The 27,261-nt window shown below is 41.2% G+C and overlaps 2 protein-coding genes and 1 long non-coding RNA gene across 6 annotated transcripts in view; 2 read left to right on the top strand and 1 right to left on the bottom strand.

Annotated features, from left to right (window-relative positions):
- Nucleotides 1-15,947, top strand: part of RELN (reelin) — a 251,068-nt gene extending 235,121 nt beyond the window's left edge. Inside the window, exons 55-65 of one of the 3 annotated variants that reach the window (XM_015884245.2) lie at nucleotides 205-311; nucleotides 731-973; nucleotides 1,447-1,622; nucleotides 3,170-3,243; nucleotides 3,914-4,075; nucleotides 4,427-4,584; nucleotides 5,414-5,633; nucleotides 6,628-6,825; nucleotides 7,214-7,312; nucleotides 11,900-11,905; nucleotides 14,814-15,947. In XM_015884245.2, coding sequence (XP_015739731.1) covers nucleotides 205-311; nucleotides 731-973; nucleotides 1,447-1,622; nucleotides 3,170-3,243; nucleotides 3,914-4,075; nucleotides 4,427-4,584; nucleotides 5,414-5,633; nucleotides 6,628-6,825; nucleotides 7,214-7,312; nucleotides 11,900-11,905; nucleotides 14,814-14,910 — 1,540 coding nt within the window. In that variant the 3' untranslated portion in view covers nucleotides 14,911-15,947. Of the gene's footprint in view, nucleotides 1-204; nucleotides 312-730; nucleotides 974-1,446; nucleotides 1,623-3,169; nucleotides 3,244-3,913; nucleotides 4,076-4,426; nucleotides 4,585-5,413; nucleotides 5,634-6,627; nucleotides 6,826-7,213; nucleotides 7,313-11,769; nucleotides 11,906-14,813 lie in introns of those variants that run through there. The other 2 variants (XM_015884323.2, XM_032442336.1) reach the window with 2 other exon arrangements.
- LOC107324934 lies at nucleotides 15,363-22,767 on the bottom strand. The gene is made up of 3 exons (XR_001559597.2): nucleotides 22,247-22,767; nucleotides 17,837-17,936; nucleotides 15,363-17,485 (listed from the first exon to the last, which is right to left on the bottom strand). It is a non-coding gene; the product is annotated as an uncharacterized LOC107324934 (long non-coding RNA).
- The window catches only part of SLC26A5 (solute carrier family 26 member 5), a 36,939-nt gene continuing 31,851 nt past the window's right edge, over nucleotides 22,174-27,261 (top strand). Inside the window, exons 1-2 of one of the 2 annotated variants that reach the window (XM_015884532.2) lie at nucleotides 22,195-22,303; nucleotides 23,058-23,108. The gene's annotated coding sequence lies outside the window, so the exon portion shown is untranslated. Of the gene's footprint in view, nucleotides 22,304-23,057; nucleotides 23,109-27,261 lie in introns of both variants that reach the window. The other variant, XM_015884615.2, reaches the window with a different exon arrangement.

Here is a 27,261-nt window from a genome sequence, read left to right as displayed (position 1 = left end):
GTTTGTTCTTGTTGAATTCCACGAGGCTCCAGTGGGAATTATAAAACGCTTTTTGAAACTCTTTTTCTACTTTTGCATCAGTGTTACATGCGTAAAAGTTTTTGCATTTTGAGCATTTTCAGCATATCTGCTAATAGAAAGCAAATCTCTAGATCTGTGATACACTTTACTAGTTATAACTGTGTACATTTAATTTACTCTTAGATTTCTTCAGTACTGGGGAAGAATTGGGAGTGAAAACAACATGACAACATGCCACAGACCAACGTGCAGAAAGGAGGGAGTGCTGCTAGATTATTCCATAGATGGAGGCAAGTACATCTAAGTTTCTTCTAAACTACAGCCTTGTTCAGTATTCAAACACCATAAATATCTGGGAAGTCATCAGAAAGATACAAATCGCTAAGGCTGTTTTTCATTGAAAAGGCATTTTTCTCCTTTTGATGTTCTTCCTCCATCTAAAATTTCCATCTATTGCTTGGGAGAAGTTTTCCATCATCCTCCTGCTTGATTTTATTAATTGGTGGCTTCCAGCCAATTCGTTGTTTCATACAATTACAAGATTATTCTTGTAATGAATAACAGTTACCAGCCACCCTTAAGAAGTTAAGATTTGTTTATTAGAAGACCATAGCTGTTATTCCTGATTTCCTATTATCTCCCTTTAATCTTTTAGAAGATTCTGTCTGTTTCTTGTTTTTATTACTAAATCTGCATCTTTTCATTCTAGGAATAACTTGGACTTTGCTTCATGAGATGGATTACCAAAAATACATCTCAGTCAGGCATGACTACATCCTTCTCCCCGAACATGCTCTGACCAACACAACCCGCTTGCGCTGGTGGCAGCCTTTCACCATCAGCAATGGCATTGTGGTTTCAGGGCCTGATCGGGCGCAGTGGGCTCTGGATAACATTCTGATTGGTGGAGCAGAGATCAACCCCAGTCAGCTGGTAGATACGTTTGATGATGGTAAGAAAGGCTGTGACAGCTATTCTGTTGTCTGCTGTGGTTTTATTTGCGAAAAGGTCCGTGAACTTGCAAACACCTTTTTTCTCTTTTTTGAGCTCTTTTTTGTTGTAGACAACTACTGTTTATATCCTGGTGTGTAAATACGTATTTGCACATGAATTCAGGTGTATTTGTGTATATGTATGGGTATACCTGTAAGAACGGCATTTTTTTCAGTCTACCTCAATTCATGTAAATTTTTGAACAGGGAGATTTTATTTAATCATATTTTTGGAAATGCTGTTATTTTAAAATTTAAATTAGTTGTCTGGAGCTGACGTTTTTACTGTGTCTGCTAGTAGCTTAACTTACTGCATGTCACAACAGCTAGCAGAGATGTAGAGTTTATATCTAGTGATTCTGTGGATTCATAACTAAGCCTTGATATTTACCAAGACAATGCAGTAATTGTATTTAACTCTGTATGTTAACAGAAGGCATCTCTCACGAAGAAAACTGGAGTTTTTATCCTAATGCAGTCAGGACTGCAGGGTTCTGTGGAAATCCTTCATTCCATCTCTACTGGCCGAATAAGAAAAAGGACAAAACACACAACATCCTGTCCTCCAGGGAGCTCATTATACAGCCAGGGTACATGATGCAGTTTAAAGTAAGGAATGTTCTCTCTCTACAGCGTAAAGTATGCAATGAAAAACGGTCTAGTTTCTCTTCAGAAATTCTCCTTCTTCCAGCTATGAGGCATAACTGGATGAATAAATTATGACTTTAATTATTAGAATTTAAGAGAAATGTTGAAGTGTCGGTAACGAGTACCTGAAAAGTTACATGAATGCTAAATGATGGGTAATTCTGATTGCCTGCATCCTTCAGGGGTTACTGAGAAGGACTGGAAGTCTAATCCCTTTCTCCACAAATTACTGGATCAGCAGTGAGAATTATTTTCTAAGGTGAAAATATAAAGCATGCAGAATACAACATTTCCTCCACCTGGTGAATAAACAGAAAAGGGAATACAGAATTGGGCTGGAAACAAGCTGGCATATTGAAAATGCAGGAGAGCTCAGAGTAGAAGAACATCTCTGCTTATTTGTGTAATGAACAGTATTCTGAATAATCAGAGTAACATTTCTGGGTATTTTACTTAGTTAAGGTAGAATTCCGAATAGAGACAGTGGCAATCAGAAAATGCTTACGTAGTTGTTGCCTGGAAATGTTCTCGGTCTTTCCCAGAGCCAAGAAATAACATGAAAGCCAAGTCATACAAATAGTTGTCTGTTTTCTTGTTATGTTTCTTTCTTGCTATCTTTTTTATTTTTTACAGCTCTGGGATTTCCTGTTTTCAATCAATATTTTCTCAACACAGTTGCCTATTTTATATTGACTAATATACTCCATGAAAGCGATGCTGTGACCATTTATACACAGTATGCTGTCTTTAAAGAAATGATATAAAAGTGGAGTCTGACATGCTAGATCCTACTGCATGCCAAGACCTCTCTGAGCTGCTGCTACTCTTACCCGGCATATCATCATTTTCCTCTATTTTGAGGGCAAAAAGTAAGATAACCCATCAGCATTGGATTTTTCACATTACTGAGTAAGGTGTTTTTTCTCCAGACACAGCAAAGATTTTATTTCTAAACTAAGAATGCAGCTCTAAATATATGTCTGCCATTTTGTTTTGAAGTACTTAAAATTTAGCTTTGCGTTACCTCTTCAGTACTCTATAAAGGACGCTGTAATCTTTCTATTCTAACATGGCACAAATATGGTTACTGCTTGATACATGCAGGATAATTCTGTTCCTAAATTGGATTGACTTGATTTGACGTTCCCATTTTAATTATTATGATTCAAATATTTCATGGGCAGTTAATATGAAGTTAGGTGTTTCTCAAGTGCCAAGGTGCGCCCACCTCTCTGTGTCTCAGATTCAGTTTTTGTTTAGATAGCTAATTTGAAATTTGAGATAGCAGTGTTAGGATTCTGTTTGAAAATAACAGTGAGGTACAATTAAACAGTACTTGAAGTACTGTGTCTTTTGCTATTCATCCACTTCTGATGGATGTTTTTCCATGGTCTAAGTTTCTCTTTTAGGCAACCTGTAAAAAATAAAAAATAGAGCAACACTTCATCATATATCACATGAAATGTCTACCTGACCTGTTACAGCTGCCAATTTTATTTGTGCTATAGATCGTGGTTGGCTGCGAGGCATCATCTTGTGGGGACCTCCACTCTGTGATGCTGGAGTATACTAAGGATGCGAGGTAAATGAGAGCAGAATATACAGACTTAAAAAATAGTGTGCTATTAAAAACTTCAAGGGCTTTTATTTATTGAAGCATTCGCTTTGATGTTCATCTTGTAACAGGATCTGAACAAATTCTGTTGGCAAGTGCTGGGATTTCTGTACATAACTTCCATAAATTAACTTTATAATTTATCCCAGATGTTGACAGAGCTTGCAGTTGCAGTCATGCCCTTGTTACTGTTAAAAATGTGTTCACAGAAAACCACATTCATGGGATACTGTTGTTTTAGTATGGTATAGGAGTGTATATTTAGGACCAAACAGGTAATCAGGCAGAGGTTATTTAATTCTGATTTGGTCTTTAACTGACAAACAATAACATTATTTCTTTAATAGCACTGTGCTGTAGTATAATGGTGCATTATAATTTGTACAATTGAAGGCATATTTTGTACTTAAATGCTTGTAGGTAAATACGGAGCATGGAAAGTCTTCCATGGCTGCACCAGACTTTCATCCTCTCAACTCTTGTCTTTCTGTGGCTGCAAAGCATACAAAGACTATTGCTGGCAATCCTTTGGATTTGTTTAGTAAGATTGGTGAAGTTGTGACCTTTAGAGATTTCCTGTTTCCCTTTCATTATTCCGTCTGTAGTTCTAAGAACATAATTTTTTTGTTTCTTATAGGACAGATTCGTGGCAGCTCGTACAGACGCACTGTCTTCCTTCCTCATCTAATAGCATTGGCTGCTCCCCATTTCAATTCCATGAAGCTACCATCTATAACTCTGTCAACAGCTCCACGTGGAGAAGAATAACTATCCAGCTGCCTGATCATGTCTCTTCCAGGTAGGCTACCAAAAGGTCATCTCACTCTGGGTCTATAAAATGTCAGCTGTCTTGCTGGCACTGTTTGCTTTGGAACAACTGGTGGATTTAAAATGCTTCTTTATTGCTGGATTTAGGTCTGATGTAGAACTAATGTTTTTGAGAAAGCTTATTTAAATAGAAGTGTCTACTGCCAATAATATGGTTATGACCTGTTCAGGCTGGGTCTTTCTAGTTATTAAAGTCACAACACTCTAATGCAATTATTATTTTTTCTAATTACATCTTCTGCTGGAAAATTTGAAGTTCTCTGTACAAATGTGTTTAATTGTTACATATCATAATATCGTATTTGGGTTTTGACATTTGCAGTGCAACTCAGTTCAGGTGGATTCAGAAAGGAGAAGAACTAGAGAAACAAAGCTGGGCAATCGACCATGTGTACATTGGGGAAGCGTGCCCAAAGCTCTGCAGTGGTCGAGGATATTGCACAACTGGAGCTATTTGCATTTGTGATGAAGGATATCAAGGTTTCTTTTCTTCAGTTTCTTTCATATACAACTGCTGCAAACTAATGTAGCTCAAAGTTAAACAAAAAGATAGAGTGATATATCCTGTCTTAACTCATCACTGGAGTGCTTGAGTAACAGACTTTAAACTCATAATTTGACAGGGCTGCAGCTAACAGCTTTTCCTTCCATTTATTCTTTCTGGATTGAATCACTAGTCTCTGCTGTCTGGCACTGTATTTAAAGCCCATTCAATCTTTGTTGGAGCCAGGAGGTGGCTACCTTCTTAGCCAGATATGGCTTTCAGCCTTCTACTCCTTCCAAGGGTGCAGTCACTCCCAGGGGAAGTGTACACAGGATCCAGAAGTTGATGGCGCCTGTAGGGGATTCTGCTCTAATGCCTCAGTCCAGATAAGCACATATCTAACGGTACCTGAGTGTCCTCATTACATCCTAACTGCTTTATGGGAGTGGAGCCAAAGTGTTTAGAGCCATCCAGGGCAGTCTCGTAACTTTATGAGATCAGATTCCTTCCCAGTTTTAAACACATTTCCCCTCAGGTGTCAATTTGAGGTTTCTTATGATGGCACCAATGGAAAATAGGGGAAGCTCTATTGCAATCCTTGAAGTTGTACTGATGTAAAAAATAACAGATTGGCAGCTTCAGTTTCATAAAACTGAATGCTGTGCAGCAATGTGCACACTATTAATGGATCTGCTGAAACATATTCAGCCTGTAGTCACTCCGTTTATTGAGCCACTGACTTGAATGCAATTACAATGGATTTAACTGAATTTTCCCAATTTTTTCATTTCTTCATGTTTTATAACTTCACTGTTTCATTTTTAGGTGATGACTGCTCTGTTTTTAGCCATGATCTACCCAGTTATATTAAAGATAATTTTGAATCTGAAAGAGTCACTGAAATAAACTGGGAAACCATTCAGGGGGGAGTGATAGGGAATGGATGTGGACAGCTGGCACCCTATGCCCACGGAGATTCACTCTATTTTAATGGATGTCAAGTACGACAAGCTGTGACTAAGCCTCTGGATCTCACCCGAGCAAGGTAATACTTTAAGCATAAAATGTTCCTTCAGCAGCTTATGAGAAAGGAAATTTTTTCTATGCATGTGAAGCCATGTGAGGCAGTATTGAAGAGGATAAACTAACTTGGCTTTACCATGCAGTCAGATGTGGTTGGCAGATAAACAAAATGCTTTGTGACTTTCATTTGGGAGATAGAATGAGGAGGAAGCGATGTCAAATGAAAAGGTCAGCTGTTTTCATCATGTCCAACAGAGAGCTGCCTTGTAAGCCAGAACTGACACTGAAGCCATTGGCAAAGACTGGATACCAGACTGTCTGGACCAGTGCCTGATCTGATAAAACAAATGCCATGTTTGCATGTGCCTCCAATGGCAGTCATGAGTGAAGATGCTATCAGTAATTACGGACTCATTTTCCTGTTTCAGTTGTCAAATAAAATTGTATTCACCTGGAAATGAAAATGAGCATCTTTTTCTTCTGTTAAATCTCTTTAGCCACAGAAAAACAAACATAACCAGCCTGTGCTGACCCTTAACAGAGTGACAGCTTTCTGGACTGGTTTTGTCTTTAACTGTCTAAAGAATTATTAGAAACAGAGTGAATCAGCAAATGGGCCAGATATGAATCAGACTCTTTGTTTCTTATTTGAATGCCTAGGTAGAATATTAGAAATCTTTTCAGTACTTTGTTCAACTTTTATTTGCCCCTTTTTAGCTTTTCATATATTCATTTGCATGTTTGTTCTATCTGTATATCTCGTTTGAGTAAAGGTACATTGTAAAACTGGATCTGTTGCCTTCAAATATATGGATATATGCTGTACACAGCGAAATGTTTACTTTGAAAAAGGAGCTATGTTTTAGATGTGAGAACAACTTATTTTACGTGTTAAAAGTAACAAAACTTGAGAATCCTGAAATTTTTAATAACTGTGATAAATGTGGAAATACAATCGTTCTTGTCTGGATACTTATTTGCGTATTGACAATACCTTTTCTCTTGGTGTTTTACAGCAAAATCATGTTTGTTTTGCAAATTGGAAGCATTTCACAAACAGACAGCTGCAATACCAATCTAAGTGATCCTAACACTGTAGACAAGGCAGTGCTCCTCCAATACAGTGTAAATAATGGAATTACATGGCAAGTAATTGCACAGCATCAGCCAAAGGACTTTATACAAGCCCAAAGAGTGTCTTATAATGTTCCCCTGTGAGTACCCAGTCACATTTCATTACGTCTAAATGCACAAGATACATTTATTGTAGGAAGGACTCTATTTTTGCATCACTGCAAGAAAAATAAGGTCGATGAGAGGGTAGGCAAAAGAAGGAAGTGTAAGGGGAAGGCTGATTAAGGAAGAACAGGAGAGTGCTTATCAAATACTTTGGAAAAAGCATAATTTGTGTTTAAAGGATAAGAGGAAAATATATTTAATTCTTCCTTTTGTGTATGCATTTTTCACCTTTGAATGTTTTGTGCTTACAGCCTGCACAAATAGCGCTTTGGCTTTGCTCTCATTTCCTGATGGGGGGAGACAGAAAAGTGCAAGCCTTTGGTAGTCTGGAGCTCTCATAGGATCTTGTGTTTGTGATGACAGGGAGGCACGAATGAAAGGAGTCTTACTGCGCTGGTGGCAGCCCCGTCACAATGGAACAGGTCATGATCAGTGGGCTTTGGACCACGTAGAAGTTGTTCTGTGAGTATCAGCTTCATCTCATCCCACCCCATCTCAGAAATACCTCCAGCATGGCACAAGTGTTAAACTCAGTAAGAATCACTTTGGCCCAGGGAAACCTTTGAGAGTCAGTCTTTGTTAATGCCTTGCCCTGACTGCAACCAGCAGCAGTTAAGATGGCAATGAAATATGTGGCACAGCAGGGGTAGGTGTTGTGCTCTTGGAAGAACACAGGAGGGAAAGCGGGGCTTTATCACCAAGTATTGGTGTGTTCCTGTAGTGTAGCAATGACTGTGAAATATATTCTGCTGGAGCATAGATAAAAGGATATTTCTGTTCAGTACTGTGCTACCATGTAAGGCTGATTTATATCCTTTCAAAGATACAAGATGCTGTATTGCTCTTTGCACAGAGTGTTGTTGTTGTGCCTCTGAAAAATTTGCATTAGCAACTAATGCCTTATTCATTTCCTTTTTTAGTAAGAAGGATACTGTTCAGAAACAGGGTTCACTATATCAGGTTCCTATGGTCTGATCTATATTCATCCCCTTGACAAGATTTTACCAAGTAAAGTGTCTTCACCCTCCCGGTTCTCCCGCTATTAAGATGGGTTTTGCTCACAGCTAACCCATTTTCCTGTGTTACGTCACAAAGAGATGACCTGCTTTTTCTCTAACAATTTAGTTCCAGTAGAAGTGAAATGCTAGTGGCTTCACGGGCTGGAACTCATCGCTGACAGTGGTTGGCAGAGAGAGGCGTGCCTGCTCCATAGATAGGTTCAAACATTCCTTTTATTGAATAATTTACAAACCAACAATGAGACATCAGGCTTGGATAACATCCAGAATGTGTAATTATAAGGATTTTGTCTTTAAATTTGAATTAGCAGAGAAACTGCAAGTAATATTTTGTAAAATTAGAAAACTGGATTATCTGATTGCAAGTTAGCCCTGTACTTTCCACCAAGCAGCACCAGCTTGCATGGCACTCATATCAACCCCAAGCCAAACTGGTCCCCACACTGAGTAACTGTACACGCTCTGCTGCTTTTACACCCTGCTGGGCTCTGCTTCCATAACATTAAGCTTAAAGCTAGAAGGAACAAAGGGATGGATGTGATTCCTGCCTTAGTTAATCAGTGGCTGTGGGATGCTGCTCCATTAAGGATGGGAAAATCATAAACCTGCAGGAGGTTTCACAGTGTTCAAGAAACCATAGATGAGGGAACTGCTGGTTATGAAAAGTTTTCATTTTTTTCTGCCTTGCAATCAAAATAAAATAAAAAGGGAATAAGCATGTGGGGAAAAAATAGAGCCTAATATTTACCCATTAATCTGGGAGGCATAAGTAGGAATATAATAGATTTATAGAAAGGAATTCTTAGGCTGAATCCTGAAGAACTTATTTGACAATGAAACTGCCAGGTTATAAACTAAAGAGACTAACTGAGGTGTGACAGTTCAATCGTAAGGTATGTTTTATGCTAGAATGGAAAAACCATTGAAATGCTGCAGCAAGCAGTTGTACCTTGCCTAGGAAAGGAACCAGGTGGACAAGTAGTGCCTCTTCCCTTTTATTTCTTCTGTCTGTTAGCACTAGCTCCAGGTGGTCCTGCACACAACAGGGCTACCAGCTGTGTTATGACATGTCCTGAATCACAACGATAGGACTTAGCTTTAATTCTTAACATCAATTCACTTTCCAATGACCAGTGTGGGCCTTAATCTCAGAATTTCCTGGGATTTTCAATGGTTGTACAAAAAAAGGGGGCAAGGAAGAAGAATCATGTTAGAAAACCCACTAGAGGCAGCCTGAGCTTACAAGCAGCTGATGCTTTGCCACTGCCAGTCTCTCTGGCTCTCCCCATTGGTAGTATAAGGGCCTGAAGGTACCTAAAATATAAAGTAAGATGCTGTTGAGTAGCAGCGTCAGCAGTTTTGTATTTTCTGGGCACATTAGTCTTCCTTGCCTGCTGTCTTTGGCTTTTCCCAATCAAATCCCCACTCAATTTAAAATGGAAAAGTATAAAAACCAAACAACAACAAAACAAAAAAACAACAAGAAAAAAACAGAGGCTTAGAAAGGAAGGTAATGGAAATGAGAATCCAGCTCTCCATCTAGAGAGGAGGCAGTGGGTGCTCCTCTTCACCCACAAGGAAAAAGAGCTAAGAGGCATGGCCTGGACTAAAATCATTTAGCAAGGTGATGTCATTATGTAAATTTCCATTGATTTCATAGGGAGTCAATAAGTTTCTGCCTGGCTTACTTTTCTTAAAATTGAGATACCTTAAGAAACTTCTGTAGTTCTCAAACTGGAAGTTACCTCTGCTGGCAGTTACCTTGGCTCTGGGAGGTGTTGATGCTCTGTCCTCTCCTAACCTTGCCACACCTCTACCCACCTGAGGGACTCCAGCTCATGTACACGGACATGCCCCCCTCTGGCCACCATACAGATTATCCTCTTTGGCACCACGTTAGGTCTGCTCATAGATGATGTGCTCTACGAACCCATATCACCACAGCAATGGTGTGTATGGCATTATAGCAAGAAGCTGACCTGTAACAGGTGGTATGGTTTTGGCCACAGAGAAATTCCTTGTTTTCCATACAACTCATCAGCCCAGAGAGTAGTGGAGGAATCACAGACATTTTCCTGTACTCCCTGTACCTGTTTGGCTTGGCTGCCTGCAGACCCAGCAGCGTGCAGAGCTCCGCCAGCTTTCCCTCAGCCCATGGGCAAGTTAGCTGTGCTTTCCTTGGGCAGGCTATATGTTGGATTAGGAAGGCAAGTAAGGAAAGCACCTGCCTGCAATTAGAGGGGGTCAGTAGGGTTATGGTACTGCCCAGGATTTTCATGATTTTATTCCCCAGTCAATGTGAGGAATGTCTCTGCTCCTCCTTACAGTCCTCCCCAAAGACTGTCTACCCGGGGATAACTATGTGATACCTGTTTACATGCCTCAGCTCTTCTTAGCTGTCCAGAGATTTGAAATTAATTCTGCCATGAGCCCAGCTGCTACACCATAGCACAGGTGCAGCCCACAGCTGTTACATAGCCAGGGTCACAGCACTGCTCAGTCTAATTGATTTCTGAATCAAGGGACATCCTCCTTTTACCAGCAAACGCATTTTCAGGAAGCAATCTATTTGCTTCCTTTTTTTGCTGGGGGAAAAAATAGCCCGCAGAGTATTCGTCCATGCAAAATACATAGTGATGATAAGAAAGGTTGAATGAGCACTTTTGTGCATTCCTCAGAATCACCCCACTTTTTAACTGTTTGAATTGCTCATTAAAGATCAGTATTATTAATGCTGTATTGCAGCTGCAAATAGAGCTCACAATGAGCACCTCTTTCCAACACAGTACCTGCTTTGAATATGGGATACATTAAGTCAGTCTTGCCAACTAGCCACTAGCCAACCTGTTTTAATAATGGCTGGTATCTATCATGTGATGGAAGAAGATATAAGTTAGCAAGAGGTCCAGTCCCTTTAAGGCTAGTGCTGATAATTCCTTTTTAGTGCCACGTTTTTTCTCTGCAGTTGTAAGGAAAGCTTTGGGCACAACCTTCACGTGTTCCATGACTGTGGCTCTTCTTAGGATGAAAAAATCTATTTTACTCCAGACTTAAGAGTGGGGTTTTTTGTGTCCCTGCATTTCTGCCCTAAGAACAGCCCGTTTTCAACTCTGCATTTCATCTGCACACTGTTCCTCTCTTGAAGGAGAGCTCACAGCCTGTCTGCTGCACAGATACCACTCACTACTTTGCATGTGCACTTGAACTGCCATTTCTTTGTGTATAGGGAAGGCCTTTATTGACTTCTTCAAACCTGAATTCTGATAAAAGATACTGAGAATAAAAGGGCAATGAAAAAGTGAATACTAATGGTCTGGTGTTGCTTTCTTTGTACCCCAAAACTCATGATGTAATCCATGGGAATTGGAGCTGTGCAATGAATGCAAGTAATATTACCCCACCTACTTTATTATGGTTAATTGTTGGGAAACAGAATGAGTCTCCCTCCATGGCCATCACTCCATGCTCTTCATTGTCCAGATAGTCTCACACTTTTGGCACAAATGATTTAGTGAGGAGCTCAGGTTGTATTTGGTGCAAAGGATGCTTATCCTTATTTTGCAACATTGAACTACAAATTATATATCTCAGCTCTAGCAAAGAGTGTTTATGTGGAAAAGCATTTTCATCTGCTTTATTTTTTAATAAAAAGCAATTATTTGAAAAATGCATCTAAATTAAAGTACAAACACAGTTATAACAGAACAGAAATACTCAAACATTGGGTAATTATCTGAATATTCACAACATTTATGCCAAATTTAATCTGATGCGGTCTGTGCTTTTATGACATTTTTATTATGTTTCTAAAAAGTGCATGCTGAATTTTATAGAAAATAAAAATATAAGAATTTATTTGAAATATCAGGAAATAATTTGTTCAATTTTTATTTTCAAAAGAGATGAAAAATCCTATATTGCCTCTAAACCTCATCAGGGTTTTATGACTAATCACAGTGCTGCATGCATTGAAAGGCATTTTCTAACTTGTGTTGTATTTCATTGTTTGCTGTCATTGGTTTTACACTAGAATAAGGTAAGTACTTTCCCTGAATAAATATGAAATATAACTCGCTGCTACAGCTACAGTACTTTCACAAAGTTTTGTGGGTGATGGGTCCATGGAAAAGCCTTTGTGTTCTCTGAGATGTGCCACTCAGCTCCCTAGGGCCCTGATCCTGCAGCTCTGCCCCTGGCAGTATCAAGGAAAGCTAATGTGTCTCAGACACGTAGAAAGATTGTGCCAGGTAGTTCTTGTTACTTGTAGCTATGCTGCTGTGTGCTGCCCTGGTTAGATACTAGTAGCCAGCACCATGACTGAGATGTGGGTTCAAGTCTTGATCTCACTAGAGCCAATGATCACATCACTTTTCTCTTGACTCTCCTAATGAATAATTTGTAATTCTGCCACAAAATTCAACAGAAGCATGGCCCTGAGACCATGTCTTTCCTGTTTTCCTTTCATATTTGGCTTTTCTATCCAAATACTGTTGCTTCTGTTTGGTTCCTACTGTGCCCTGTCAATCAAAAATAAAGACCTGAGAAATGAGAAAAACGTGAAAAAATGAGTGATGTTAGATATATTAATTTTTTAATTTATATTTTTCATTTAATTTGGCTATGTCCTATTTTCATAAATTTTAAATTGCAGGCTTTAGTTCAGATGCTCTAGGAAATACACAGTAGTCAGAATGATCTGCTGAAGAGCCAGAGTGGCTCCTCCTCATAAACTGTGCTACCAGTCTTTGTAATCCAGTGCTTCTTCTCCTACCAGTAAATAAAGATAATTCAGAAAAATTATATAGAAATTAATATAAAGATAAATTAGTATAGTCTTATTTTGTGAATATCAGCCTACAGCTACTATGCAATACCATACGACACTGTACTGTATTTTATAGGATACAACGATTTATCTCTAACAAGATTGAAAACCATGCTGCTTTCTATAGCAGGCATGAAGTTTTTACGTATGTAGTGTCCAACCCAGCAGTTGGGAAGCCAACCTCAGCCTTTGGTGGGAACAAGTTTGAACCACACCAGTACAAGCAGAAAAACCCACAGCATTTAGTTCTTGGGAGTTGAGATTTTTCATGTTTTTCACACATTGCACTGCTGAGGTGTTCCATGCAAGACAAGGAATATATATTTTATTTGTTTGTAACATTTTGATCATCTCATAAAATAACAAAAAAAGACTGAATACACATTTAAAAAAATAATAATCACTTTTAAATTTTAGGTAACCCTTTCTTTATTCCTTTTCTCATATATTTCTTTTCCTTTCTTTTTTTCTGTTGTTTTTGTGTTTCTTCATAGTTTTAAATGTCTTCATCACAACATGCGTGCCAATTACAAAATGATTAAGCACTGGAAGTGAAATATAGGCCAGGCATACCTAGAAGTATCCAAAATGGTGAAAACCTCTGCTGAGCTGCAGCCGAATGTGAGCAAAGAAAGGCAGCAGAGCATCACGTAGGGCCAGGACCAAGGACAGCAACTCTTTGTGCCCTGGCTGCTTGTGGGTTGTTCTTTGACTATGCTGAGGATCTCACGGCCAAGCTCGGTCCTGAATTTCATTACTTCCAAATACGGCAAAGGTTTTAGCCAGACACATTGCCAGGCTCCATTCTGTCCCACAAGTCTGGAGCAAGGCCATTTAGGGTTGGTGTGTGGGGCACAGAGCACACTGAGTATGAGGTTAGAATAAAAGCTGGCCTTTGATGCTTCTTTGACTTAAGCTACCAAGTAGCATTAAAACCAGATGAAGTGACTGCTGTCACTCTCTCACACAAAAGTTACAAATTAACATAGAACCTCTCAGTTGAAAAAGACATGTGAAATTCAAGGACAAGTCCAACTCAGGTGCTCTAGAGCATTAACTTAAACAAGAGTAAAAAAAAAGAGACAGCTTGCAATTTATGGGCCGTTTTTATTTAATTTTATCATTGAGATTCTAGAGTAGCTGTAAAAAAGGGTATAATTTTGTTACTCAGATTTGTGTAGATGACATTATCATGGTACAAAGCATAAGCTATCTTTGCCTTTGAAGGATCGTACTTATTTTGCAAAGCATGTAATTTCTTTTTCCTGAGGGCCATATTCACTAAAAATAAGCTTATGCACTTGAAAGTGTAACCAATTACAGCATGTATGTTTACTTTTCACGGACTGGGAAAACTCACAAATGACAGCCTACCTGAAGGCAGGACCCAGCCCTTTGGTGTTAGATATGTTTCAGGTACCGAAGTCCCAGGCTGAGCAGTCTTGTGCACTGCTGCCCTCTCATGGCTCCTTCTTCCCTCATTAAAAGCAGAAACCTAAACGAGACAAGCTGAGTCTTCTCCACACAGGTGTAAACACGTGTCTCTCCTTTGGTCAGGATGCAGTCTCCCACCTGGTCTCTCCCTGTGTAATGATGCTGACTTCCCAGATCTTTCTTCGATTTGAGATGAGGAGTACAGGGGAGGGAAATATTAAATCTGCATAAAAGGATTGTACTTCATTTCCTCTATGGTAAAGGTGAAAGATAATGAAGTAAAGCTTTTCCTCTGTTCTCAAGATACAGCAACCGATGTTCTGAGACAGAAGGTGACTGGAGTATAAGACTGCAGTAGAGAAACACCCTATATTGAGAGGGCATGAAGTGCATATAGCTTTAGTGAATATGGCCCCAGACATCTCAAGCTTTAATGAGCTGAAAACTCTTAACCTTTCCCTAAGATAATGAACAGTAAATAAGAAGCAAAGTGGGACAGATTCTTTATTGCCTTGTACCTTGTTGTACCAAGGCTGTGCTTTACACTACTTTACACAGGCTTCAAAAATTATTATGCAAGAAACAAGAAGAATCTGTCCCACTAGCTCTTGCTCCAGTAGAAATTTAAGTACCTACCACAAACTGACATTCTTCTCTTCTTCCCCTCGCCCTTTGATTTTAACAGCACTCGCAAACAAAATTACATGATGAATTTTTCACGGCAACATGGGCTCAGGCATTTCTACAACAGAAGACGAAGGTCACTTAGACGATATCCATGAAGAAATGAGAAATTTATTTTTTCCTCCCAACATGTGATGTGTTGCTTTCCATTCTTTAAACCTAGCACTGCATCTGGTTTCAGGACTTTTCTGCAACTGGCTTGATGAATAACTGAAAGCCTTTCTCAAGACAGAGTGTACACCACTTTTTCGCACTGTGAACTAATGAGAAGTGACTTATTTTCTCATAGGTAAATGTTTTGATGTTGACATGTCTGTGAAAATTGTGATCTGTTGTAATATCAGTTACAGTGGCAGTATTGGAAGTAAGCAACTAATTCTGTTTAACAGGAAAAAAAAAAAAAGTTGAAGCACAAAGAAAGACTTTTCAGATTTTATGTTTAAAAACGTACATACTAAGTACAGAATTTAACATTTTTTGTCACATAGGTATTTAAGTGCACTGTATTTCAGCTCTGTGTCATTTTATATGATTAAGTTATCATTGTTTGTCCTCTTTGTATTCTACAACATGACACATTGGCACTGTATTGACTTGTTTTGTTGTTGTAATATTTTTGCTGCTGACTTTTGGGCTATTTACCTTCTGACAAAATGTATTAAAAAATCAAAGTACCTAATGAAGAAGATAATTGCAAAAGTAGTTGTAAAGACGTTGATATCTTTCAGTCTTATTCTTTTATATGTCTGTTGGTTAGCATTGTTTTGTGGATAAAAAAAGAATGCTTGACATGAAACTTTTTTCTACTAAGCAGTTGTGGATGAAGCCCCAAACCGAAGTTCCTGTTCCCCTCTCTAAATGTAGTCAGTTCTCTGCAACTGATTTACTTACAGTAACTGCCATTTGGTGTCTGTAGTAATGAAGTGATTCGTAAACAGTGAACGTTTCATTGTGTTCTCTTAGGTGTTTGTTTCTCTTGCGGGTCATGTTTGTATCTTCTGATAAAGTTGTATTTACACCAGCAACGTTATAATGCCCCTATAGCCCTAAACTGTCTATTATCATAAATAAAATGCTTCACTTTATGGTGAACCAAGCTAAAGATCCATGCTTCAATAAAAATAATGTCAACAAATGACTCTGATATTAGACTTCTCAAGTCACATAGGCTTTCCAAGAAATCATAAATCAAATTATTTTACTAATATCTGGACTGTAATGCAAATGTTGCTGGTATTTTTTCATATGTACTTAGTACATCACATCACTTTGAAAACAGCAGTATCTGCAGAAGCAAACTGAGAGACATTCTCAGGCTTGCTGGAGTTTGTCCCAGTGCAAGGAATGAAATGGGACCACAGGCCAATAGACACACTCACTTTTCTTTATCTGCAAACCCAACACAGAGGTGTCATGCGTCTATGGCATCAGTTTACACATCACAGCTGTGTCCAAGCATAATACCATTCAGGATATAAATATGTCACAAGTCTGAGGACAGATACTGGTACAAATCAGTGTTTCCAAGCTCTCAGTACCATGCAGCACAAAAGGGGCCTGTCTCAAAAGAGACAGAAGTCGCTATTTCTTCACACAGTATTAAAGTTTACGTACGTGGCAGGCCTTACTAAATTGTGTTGTACTTAAGAAATGTTTTCCTAGATTCAAGAGGAGACTAACAGGTAATTGGAAGAGAAATCCATGCAGGTTACTAAGTAAGCAAACCACAACACATTCAGGCAATCTTCTGAACTAACAATGACAGGGAATGGGCAAGTGTCAAAGCAAAATATCATACACGTGTTATGCCCTTAAATCTTCTTGCACATCTGCTTCTGGCCACTGGTTTTGACACTATACTGGTTTGAACCAATACTGCATATGTTATAAATCCTTGCCCAGATACCTAAAATGTGTTTAACTTTTGAGAGTTTTTTGGTCAAATGAACCTGAGAAGTACAGGAAAAAAAAAAAAAAATTAAAATTAAAATTAAAAAAGCAGGTCATTCAGTGACCAACAAGTCAAAACCTTGGCTTGGTCAGAATTATGCAACCAGCCTTTGGCAAAACAGGAAACTTGCTGCAAGAGCCCAACTCATGTGTGCTCTCGGGACTTGAAACAAGGTAAAGGATCTATTCAGGGAAAGAACAGGAAGAAATAATTGATTTTATTAAAGGACATAATATCTTAATATTTGTGCAAGAGATTTTAAAATATTGTAATAGAAAGTTTCACCCATTAAACAAACAAAAATGCAAGATATTAACAACAAACACTCATATTTTTTAAGATAGTCTTATTTGTCCTAATATGCCAATACATGAGTAATATTTCAAACTAAATTCATGTGCAGCTACTGTGTTGCTAGGGCAAGGCATTCATTTATTTTACAGACAGCAAGATAGATACAATGAGGCAAACAGTCTGAGTTCACTTTCCAGAGAAGAGACCAGCATAGCCAGATAAGCTGCTTTTGACAATTGTGTTTGTTTCTCTTGAATAATGTTTGCAGTCGTGACCACAGAGGAATCCCCCAAGGCATCTCACTAGGGCTGACTACAACCTATAGACAGGCTTATCTCAGGAAAATCATCCCCACTGGTAGATTTCCAAGTGATTTTGTTGTTTGTCCTTTCCAAATTCCATAAAGTATCCTCAGTTTTCTTCCATTCCTATAGCACACAAAGCAGTGCACACATGCGGTGCATTCAGTATATGCACTATTTTATTTTTCCTCCCACATAACTGAAAGTAATGAATCATCTGATGCTAAATAGCTTGCGAAATAGCAAGGGTGACACATCACATAATCAATGGCAATAAACCAGTGACAGTGTTATAAAATGTACTGACAAGCTTATCTACTGATATAAAACTTTGCCATGTGTAACTATGAGCACTGATACCTTTAGTATGCCTTATGGTCTTTCCCATTTCCCCAACAGCACATGAACCCATGTTCCAGGAGAATAAGGAAAATGTAGGAGAGATGAAATAAAAATATAGAAGAATGACATTCTTACCTGCTGATGTTCCTGGAACAATGGAAAACCATAGTTACCATCATTTTGCCTCGAAATCATCTTTTCTTGAGCTTGCTTAATTCAAAGCTGGTGACATTACCTGAACCTTAAGAAAAGAGCGGAGCACAAGTTTTCTGAAGGACTGAATCAGGCCTTGCATGAAAAGAACACTTTATATGAATGGACAGAAACAAAATAACAAACCAAATACAATGAAGGACAAAGAGGAAATGAGCTACCCACGCACCAACTAAGTAAACCCCTGGCTAGGCAGCAAAGCCAGGGGAAGGGAATCAACAGTATCAAAAAAATGGCATTTTGCATTGTATCTATAGAAGCATTTACAGTAAAACACAGAAAACATGCATGCAGCTGTCAGTGCTGCTAAAGCAGACAGTAGTTATCGGCTGCTGAGCCCTTCATTTAAATATAGATGTAAACAAACTGAAGAGACTTCGGAGCACAGTGGTAAAAACAAGACCCATAGGATCACAACCTTGTTGAGTTTGTTTAGTCTAGGAAAGAAAACACTTGGGAAGAAACACAAGAGCAGCTATAAACATAGTTCTATGTTTCAGTCAATTGCTAACCTTTCAGAGCAAATGCCATTGGGTAGACTTGCTGTCCCAGCACCATCTCTTTATTTATCCATCAGTGGGTAAGCAGGATCTGCATGAGGCTCTGCTACAGGATGCTCAGGAGCAGCCACACTACCAGCTACCAGCAGCCATGCAAAGGGCTGCAAACTACAGCATCTGGCAGACAAACCCCATGTAGTTCAGCTCTGGAACCACGAGTTTTAAACAGATGCGAGTTCAACAAGGGGTTGCATCAAGAGAAGTGTGACAGCAGGTTGAGGGAGGTGATTCTTCCCCTCTACTCAACTCTCATGAGACCCCTCCTGGAGTACTGCATCTGGGGGGCTGCCAACACAAAAAGGACGTGGAGCTGTTAGAGCAGATCCAGAGGAGGGCCATAAAGATTATCAGAGGGCTGGAGCACCTCCCCTATGAGGACAGACTGAGAGAGCTGGGGCTGCTCAGCCTGCAGAAGGTGCCAGGGGGTTCTTATAGGGACCTTCCAGTACCTGAAGAGGGTTTACAGGAAAGCTGGGGAGGGAGTTTTTGTAAGGGCAGGTAGTGAAAGGCCAAGGAGAAATGGCTTTTAACTGAAAGAGGGCAGATTTACACAAGATATTAGGAAGAAAGCATTCACTGTGAAGTTGGTGAGATACTGGAACAGGTTGCCCAGAGAGGCTGTGAATGCCTCCTCAAGCATTCAAGACCAGGCTGGATGGGGCTGTGAGCAACCTGGTCTACAGGGAGGTGTCCCTGCCTACAGCAGGGGGTTGGAACTACATGGTCTTAAAGGTCCCTTCCAACCCAAACCATTCTATGATTCTATGAAGGAGTGTCCTCAAACCTGGGCTGCTGAGGGAGCCTCAAGGCCAAGTTAAACCAGTAAGGGGCTGATCTGGCAGCTGGTCTAAGGATGTAGGCACAGCTCATTGTCACAGAACCTGATGAGAAGAGTCTGAGCCAGTACCCATCAAGCAAGGTGCCCAGTAAAAACAGCATTTCAGGGATGAAGGAGTGCTAACCAAGAGGGCATCAGTAACTGCTGGATTAATAGTCTGAATCTGTATTTATTTTGAAAGAAACAATTTGACAAAGCCTCTTCGGTGAAAAGAAAAGAAAAAAATAAGGAGGGAATATAGGCCTTGTGCTTTGAACAGCTCAGGGGAGGTCTGCCAAAGAGTTTGTGGCAAAGAAATGCTTGCAGAAGGGTGTGGCTTCTTTCCTGATTGCTGCTGGCCCAAAGGCACTGAGCAGAGTGATGGATTTAGTGGGTGCTTCTATGTTAAGCTTCTGCTGACAGCATGAGCTGGCTGGTAGCCCCAGGTCCTCCTTTCCTTATGCACTGACAGCATTCTGCTAACACACTGCTCCAACTGTTTAGAAGCAGCACATGCAAAGCTACTCATCTGGTTTGTATCCATCACTCCATACAAACAGGTGCTCAGCTTTGTTTAAAAAATCTCATGGGACATTTTAAAGCATTTGCACTTACATGCTTTCAAGGAAGTTCTCATGGTGAAGAGGGAAATATCTTCATGATCAAGCTTCCCCTAGGATCCCTGCTATTACACACAGTGATAAAGCCTTGACATGACTAATGTGTCTGTACAGGACACAGGTAGTTGTTAATCAACGGGAGCGCTTGGAGAACCCAGTCAACTGAAATCAGGAAAATCCCCATCAGTCTCAACATGTTTTACTTTAATCTGTAAATATCCATCTCCACTTTACTAGTTTAACCTGTACTAGGACATTCATGAGATTCCACAACCAAATGCATCTGTGTTGTTCTGCCTTATGACGTTGAACCAAGAAAAGACTCCTGGGTCTAGAAAAGGAGAGGCTGGGGGCGACTCACTCCATCTGACACAGTTTGCCATCTGTCCTGTGTGGGAAACCCACCCCACTGCAAAGTGCCAGAAGTCTCCACACCCACCCACCAGGCTCCCAGGACCACAGTCCCTGTCACTGTTTGCTTGAGGAAAAAGGAAACTGAGAATGGCATGGCCCCATGCCTGAAGCTCCAGACAGTAAATGCTGAGTCTGACCTTCAGCCAGCACCTTGCAGCTCCCTGTGTCCTCCCAATGCTCCGCAGCCCTTGGTGCTTGCACTGGGGCCCTGTCACCACCCAGTGCAGGCAGTGTGTGCCATGAGCTGGCAGCCCACAACACTCCTCCACAGGAATGTTTCAGCATTTCCAATTGCCCATGTTGTTCCTCTTGCCCTGACTTCCCCTCCCATCATCTGCTTTGACCAAACATCCACTTTTCTTGTTGTTTCTCCCGAGTTCAGCGCTTCAGCATCGAAGTGTCTTTTACCAGTTTACCAGACAGTGCTGGAAAGAAGCAACAAAAGTTATTAACTGTTAACATTCCTTTGGGTCATGATGAAATGCACATAAGAAATTAAAACCAGCTTTAGTTCATGTATTTAAACACAGCTATTGACACAATGAGTTGAATATAAACCTCACTATGGATTACTGTGAGGTTTAAAATGATTTATACCCTTATGGATTTTCTAGCAGGAAATATTTTACACTGCTATTTCCCTGTTGAAGTTTTCTACTTTCCCTCTTCTTTGTGCAGTATTTATTCTGTACTAACTCCAGTTCTACAGCACTATCTATAGTGTGGTACTGCAATGCATGCGTTAATGGTAATAAAGCAATTCAGAACTTCAGCACATCAAAGGTGATGCCGCACCTCCCTAAGCCCATCGCACCTCTGCTCTTACACATTCTACTGATGTCCTGGTACAAAATGATGGTGATCTTCAAGGTCTTTTCCAACCTGGGTAATTCTACGATTCTATGACAACAAAAGATAAAATTTTGGATAAGTAAAACTGCATCAGGAAGATGTCTTTCCTAAAGCATCTCCACTTACCCAGCTGTGCATGCCCAGCATCCAGCACCACCCTAAGTGAAGTTTGTTGGATGTGGTGCATTTCTATCACTCTGATTTTTTTCTTTCAAATTGCCTTCTTGTCACTCTTCTGGAGAAGACTGCTTATAACAAACCTCTTACTTAAAAAGCAGCTTCTGAGCCAGCATTGTACCCAGATGGCCAAGAAGACCAATGTCATCCTGGCTTGTGTAAGAAATAGCGTGGTCAGCAGGGTAAGGGAGGTGATCGTTCCTCTGTACTGGGCACTGGTGAGGACACACATTGAGTGCTGTGCTCGGTTTTGGGACTCTCATTACAAGAAAGACATTGAAGCTCTGAAGGGAAGGTCAATGAAGCTGTGTAGGTTCTGAAGCACAGGTCCGATGGGGAGCAGGTGAGGAAAGGGATCGTTCAGTCTAGAGAGAAGGATCAGGGGAGACCTTATGGCTCTCTCCAACTGCCTGTAAAGAGGTTGTGGTGAGGGGGGAGAGTGCTGCAACTCTTTTCCTTCATAACAACAATAAAATGAGAGGCAACGGCCTCAAGTAACACCAGGGGAGGTTCAGGTTGGATATCAGGAAAAACTCCTTCTCAGAAAGAGTGGTGAGGCACTGGCACAGGGAGGTGATGGAGTCACCATCCCAGGAGGTGTTCAGGAAAATGGCTCCTCCAGTACCAGCCGCTCACCACAGCCCATCCCGTTACCGGCTGAGGCTGCCGGGCGCTGCCGGGCACCTCTGAGGCGCCTGAGGCCTCGTGCCCCGCCCGCCCCGCAGCACGCCGGGACGTGTAGGCCGCAGCGGGAGCGAGCACGGCCGGGCCCGGCGGGGGGTGGACTACGAGTCCCAGGCGCGCCCGCTGCCGGCAGGAGGAGGAGGAGGAGGGGCGGCAGGGGCCGGAGTTGGCCGCTCGCCGCCGCCCGCCCCGCGCCCCAGGCGCTCACCTTGGGTGCGCGGCGGCTGTGCCGGGCCGGGCGGCTGCGAGGAGGTAACGGACGGAGGTGAGCGGAGCGCGGGGAGCTGTGAATCCCAACTGAGGGGCAGCGCCGCCGCTCGGCGGTCGCGGAGGGGATGCGGTGTGCGGCGGTGTGCGGGGAGCTGCGGGACGAGCGGCGGACGTGAAGGGGAGAAGCGGCGGAGGCGGAGGGGGGTCCGTCATTTCCTCGTGTGGTGCCCGTCAGCGGCCGTGCGAGGAGACATTTAGCCACATATAGCTGCTTCACTTGGTAGCTTTAGTTTCAGCCCACACCTCGATTGGTCTGTGCTTTATCCCCTGTTATGGAATAGGGTAGAACCGTGCCTTTGCCTCACTCAGCGGCTCTCAGCTTCCAGTGTGAGAGCTGTGGGAGCGTTCAGACCCCGTTGAAGGGATGAAGGGAAGCGCAGCCGGGACGAACTGTGCTGCATGCACCGCAACCACCGTGCCAATGGCCCAGCAGCTGCTGCGGCAGGACGTGAGATAATAGTAAAATAAGGATTGATAATGATGAAAAAAGTGCTCGTACTGTTGTTACTTAGTGGTGACTCAGCAGAAGGTACCTTCATAATTCTTGTATCTGTTGCAGTCACACGGTGTTGGTCTGGCTGGGGAAGGCTGAGGTCGTTGGGGTTTTGTTTGTTTTTCATTATGTTTTCATGAAGGAAGACAGCTTTTCAGAGAGGCTTTTAAAGCATCTTCCACCCAACGTGTGATAGAATGTGTTCTGAGTGATAGAATGTGTTCGGAGTGAATAGATATCTTCATTTATCTTACAGAACTTTCATAAGTAATACGCTGCTTCACTAGCTGCTGTAGGAACAATAAAGGTAAGGTGGTTAATGGTACAGCTTCAGACATGTGGCTTATGCTGAATGATCTCGGTAGAGATCAGCTCTGCGCTCAGGGTTCCAGCAGTAGACATAGTTATATTTTATAGTTATATTATACTTGGATTATGGCAATTCCACGTGTCCTTAGGATACTTGTTCCAGTGCTGCTTCTAGCAGTGTTTCTGAACTGAACTGTTTTATTGATTGATATGCTCAGCATTGCCAAGCATCTCTGAAATGGAAGGAGTGTAGGGAGAGAGTGGAGTTTCACCCAAGCAGAGCAGCTGTTGGTAGCTGATAAAGCGTGTTGATTTGAGATAGCATAAACCACCTTGTGTAGACCTGAGGGCCTTGGCTCAGCAGTATCATGCTAAAAGCTTCATTAAGCTTAAAATTAGATTTGTGGAGGGAGCTGGGGCAATGTTGGGATATTAATGGAATCACATTTCAGCAAAGGAAAGCTCTAAGTCCAGCAGGAAAAAAATCTACCTATTACTTCAAGGCTGCAGCTCTGATCACTACACCATCCTACTGCTGCCTGAGTGATCTGCCCAGAGCTGGTATGCTTTTATTAGTCATGCTGTACAGAATTCTGTGGGCAGGGTAAGTTTGCTTGAAGTTGTTTAGTATACTTGCAGTTAGAAAGGCAAAGATGGCCAAGCGCAATGCTGGGAATTCTGCAGGAAACACTGAAGCCTTCCCAGCCTTTACCGCAACTGAACCTGGTTCTCTTAGCTGGGCACTTGCTCAGGGGCTCTGTTGGGTTCTGGCCATCAGATCTTAAAGACTTAAGGCACTAAGCAACCATCAAGTGTTTCCATTTGTGTGGCATTTCTGGCCTCTTGCTGTGATTCAAATAATATCTTTAGCACGCTGCTTTCCAGAGGTGTAGCATTTTGTACCCGAGGGTGCTGAAAAGTTCCAAAAGCACATGGTTTGCTTGCTAATCTCCTTAAGCCTCTCACTACAGAGGGGTCTGGAGCCCACTGCTTTTCTGTGTCCCAGGAGACTTTCCCCTATGGAACATGAGCCTTAGTGCTAGGTTTTAATGTTCTGGGCTTGTTGTTGTTGTTGTTCTGATTTCCCTACACAAGCTGACCTAGCTGAGCTGGTTGATCAGCTTTCACTGTGGTTATGCCGGTTGTTACTGAGCTGGGGCTGTAGCCCTGTGAGGCAGAAGCAGCCATAAGTGGCATAAACTTGACAGGCTGCAACTAGAATGGTTTGGGGAAATGCTGAGGCCTAAACTGTGTCTGATTTATGTAATGAGTAGCTAATAAAGCTTAAAGTACCATTGTCCCTGAGTCTCCAGTTTGAATACATAGTGACTGAAGTGTTTATGCTGTGGTAACTTTCCTGGCTACTTCTTGAGTGTATCCAGACAGTCTGTGGTAACATCAGACCTTTAGCTGAGTAATATAAAAACAGTGGACCTCAAGGAATAACGCAACTATAATGACTGTGTGTCTGTGTGTGTACAGTAGATATCAGTTTGACTATTGAACTGGTAAATCAACCTGTTAGTTTGAGCCCAATGGATTTCAGTGAAATAACTGCCATCCTTATTCTGATTTAAGTGCTCCTCAAATAGTCTTTCAGAACTAAAGCATGGACAGAACTTTCCACTCTTATTAAATAAGAGTCTGCAGTGTTTGTTGCTTGAAACATCATTGCTGGAGTCCAGTTCACTGGGGCTGGATCAGATTAAGACATTACAGGTTAAGGCTTGGCATTATAAAATTTGAATTCTGGGCACCTGGTTTTCATGGAACAGAATTAAAGCCTTCATATGCTGTGCAGCATAGAGCTTGGATTGCTGTCCTGAGGTGTCTGTTAGGGAATGCTGCCTGCTCCAGTTGTGGCAGGAGCTCTGCTGGGCTCAGGCATGTCTGAGGAGACACGTGTAAGTCGTGGCTGGAACAATGCCACAGGTTGTTTTCATAGATGAGGCATTTGTAATACCTTCTTTAAATGCTTAACTTTTGCTGCTGCTTTCAAACCTGTTTGACACAATGTGCTTACAGGGCTTTTCTAGGAAAAGCTAGAATTAAGTCCACTCGCTGCTTCCACGCATTGAGGTTTAGCCCCACATGTCCTGCTCACTGCAACAGTGCCATAGCTACAGAGTTCTGATTCCAATATTATTTTCTAAGCCCTTCTTATTTCTGTTAGTTTCTTTATCTCCTGTCTCTGGTCTGTTTCACAGTTCAGTGTGGAATTTTGCACTGTACTTATTTGCTCATTTTCAGATCTGTGTTATTTTTATGGGTTTTTTTTTTGTTCTGCTTTAGTTTCATGTTTAATTGATACTTATGATCTTTTGGTATTACAGTACTCCCGATCCTGCTGTACTTGTGTCCATATAGCTAACAAGTGACCTGGGGCTTTTCTATGTGTGCTTGTATCGAAGGAAAGTTCTTGTAAGAGGAAGTCACGCCAGAAATTAACTCAGTGAGCCTTTCTTCTTTCCCTTTGATGATCCTCACCCAGGCATTCATATTGCTTTTACTGTCCCTTGGTTATTGCGTCCTGTTTGGGTTATTTCTTGAAGGAATCCATTTATGCTGGGAGTCAGTTGGACGACTCTTGTCCCTGCAGACTGACATCTTTACTGATCTGGTATGGATGATTTGGTAGGTGAATTCCTGGCCTTCCTGTGTGCTTGAATAGTGAGCACCACTATTTCCTTAATCTTCTTCTCGCAGTATATGTATCTTCAGTTCTACTGTATAAATGTTGCCAATTAATGAAGACCTCACCAATGCTTCTGAAAAATCAGTGCTTCAGTAGCATCATCAAGTCAAAGTACGGCTGCGAGTGCAGGATTCTGGCAGGTTATTTTATCCTTTTTGTTCTCTTCAGTAGAAAACTCAACGTATGAAGCTGATCATCACAAACTGATAATGAGTCAGTCTGAGACAATTTCTGTATGTTAACCCATCTTAACTGCACTGTTGTGATTGTGGAGCCACTTTTATGTGAATCATGATTAATAGACATAGAACCATCACATGCTCTGTGACATGCTTGCTATGTGTCAGCTGTTGCTTAAGCTCCCAGGAAGCATTAGACATTTCTTTTTCTATAAGCTATGTTATCAGCCACAGAAAAATGCTAAGACATAAGGTGAGTCTGCAGGTGCTGGTGTGAAGCACTGAAAAACCTCTGTATATTTTTGTTTTACTTACTGTGAATTTTAAGTATTTCAGCAACAAGCAGTATTGGCCACTGCACACTTGTGACCTTCGTGCATAACCCTGATGTCAAAAAGTCGAGAAAAATCATTTCCACTGACTGGCAACAGAGCATGAGGCAACACCCTTAAGTACATAGGAGTCAGGGAGACGCTATCGCTTGGAAAATAGAATCTCATCCAATTAGCGGTTGCCTAAACTGGGGCAGGATGCATCATAAGTTATGTCCTTCTTGCTGCTCATACAGGATTTAGTTTGGTACCTAGCGCACAAACAACGCACCCTGAAAATCTGTGTTATAATATCAGCTGACAAGGAAATGTCCATTTCTTCTGAACACACACCCTCATGTGAATGCAGAAGTTGAACTTCTCTCTCAAAACTATAGGAAGAGAATTACAGCTTGATTAAATAGCTACCAGTGCCACTCCCCAAGAGAATATCTACCCTGTGCTGGAGCTCCCTGTTGGCTTTTTCAGAAACAGCGGTTCTTTGGGAATTTCTTCAAGCACAGGAGTTGTTGTACCCTGTTCTACAGAGGAGCAAATCCTTTCTGAAAGCCCTAGGGAGGGAGACTCCCTACAGGATCCTTGGAAAATTCAAATGCTCTGTTAATTAATAAGATGGTTACTTCACCTTGTTGTCTTCAGTGAAACTGGAATATCAATTTATACATTTGAAACCCTCTGTTTTCTTCCCTCCTTCCAAGTCAGTCATTTATTCCTGTAACCTCAGTGTGATTTGCTGTCCTTCAGCTTCCCCAATGGCTTCAGACATTTGCACTGTAAATATGATCACTGAAATTATTGTGGTTATAAACGGCAACCTTCTGCTTTTTTATTTTTAACTTGATGCAGCCAGTTGGGAAGCAGGGTTGATGAAGCAATCTATGATTGGAGGACTTGTGAGGTGCTTTCTCCACTAAAGAAAGTGCAGCATGTAACTGTACCTCGCTA

Source organism: Coturnix japonica, chromosome 1 (genome assembly GCF_001577835.2).
Source record: "Coturnix japonica isolate 7356 chromosome 1, Coturnix japonica 2.1, whole genome shotgun sequence".
Lineage (NCBI taxonomy): Eukaryota > Metazoa > Chordata > Aves > Galliformes > Phasianidae > Coturnix > Coturnix japonica.
Note: the sequence above shows the minus strand (reverse complement) of the source record. Positions and strands in the feature narration are given on the sequence as shown.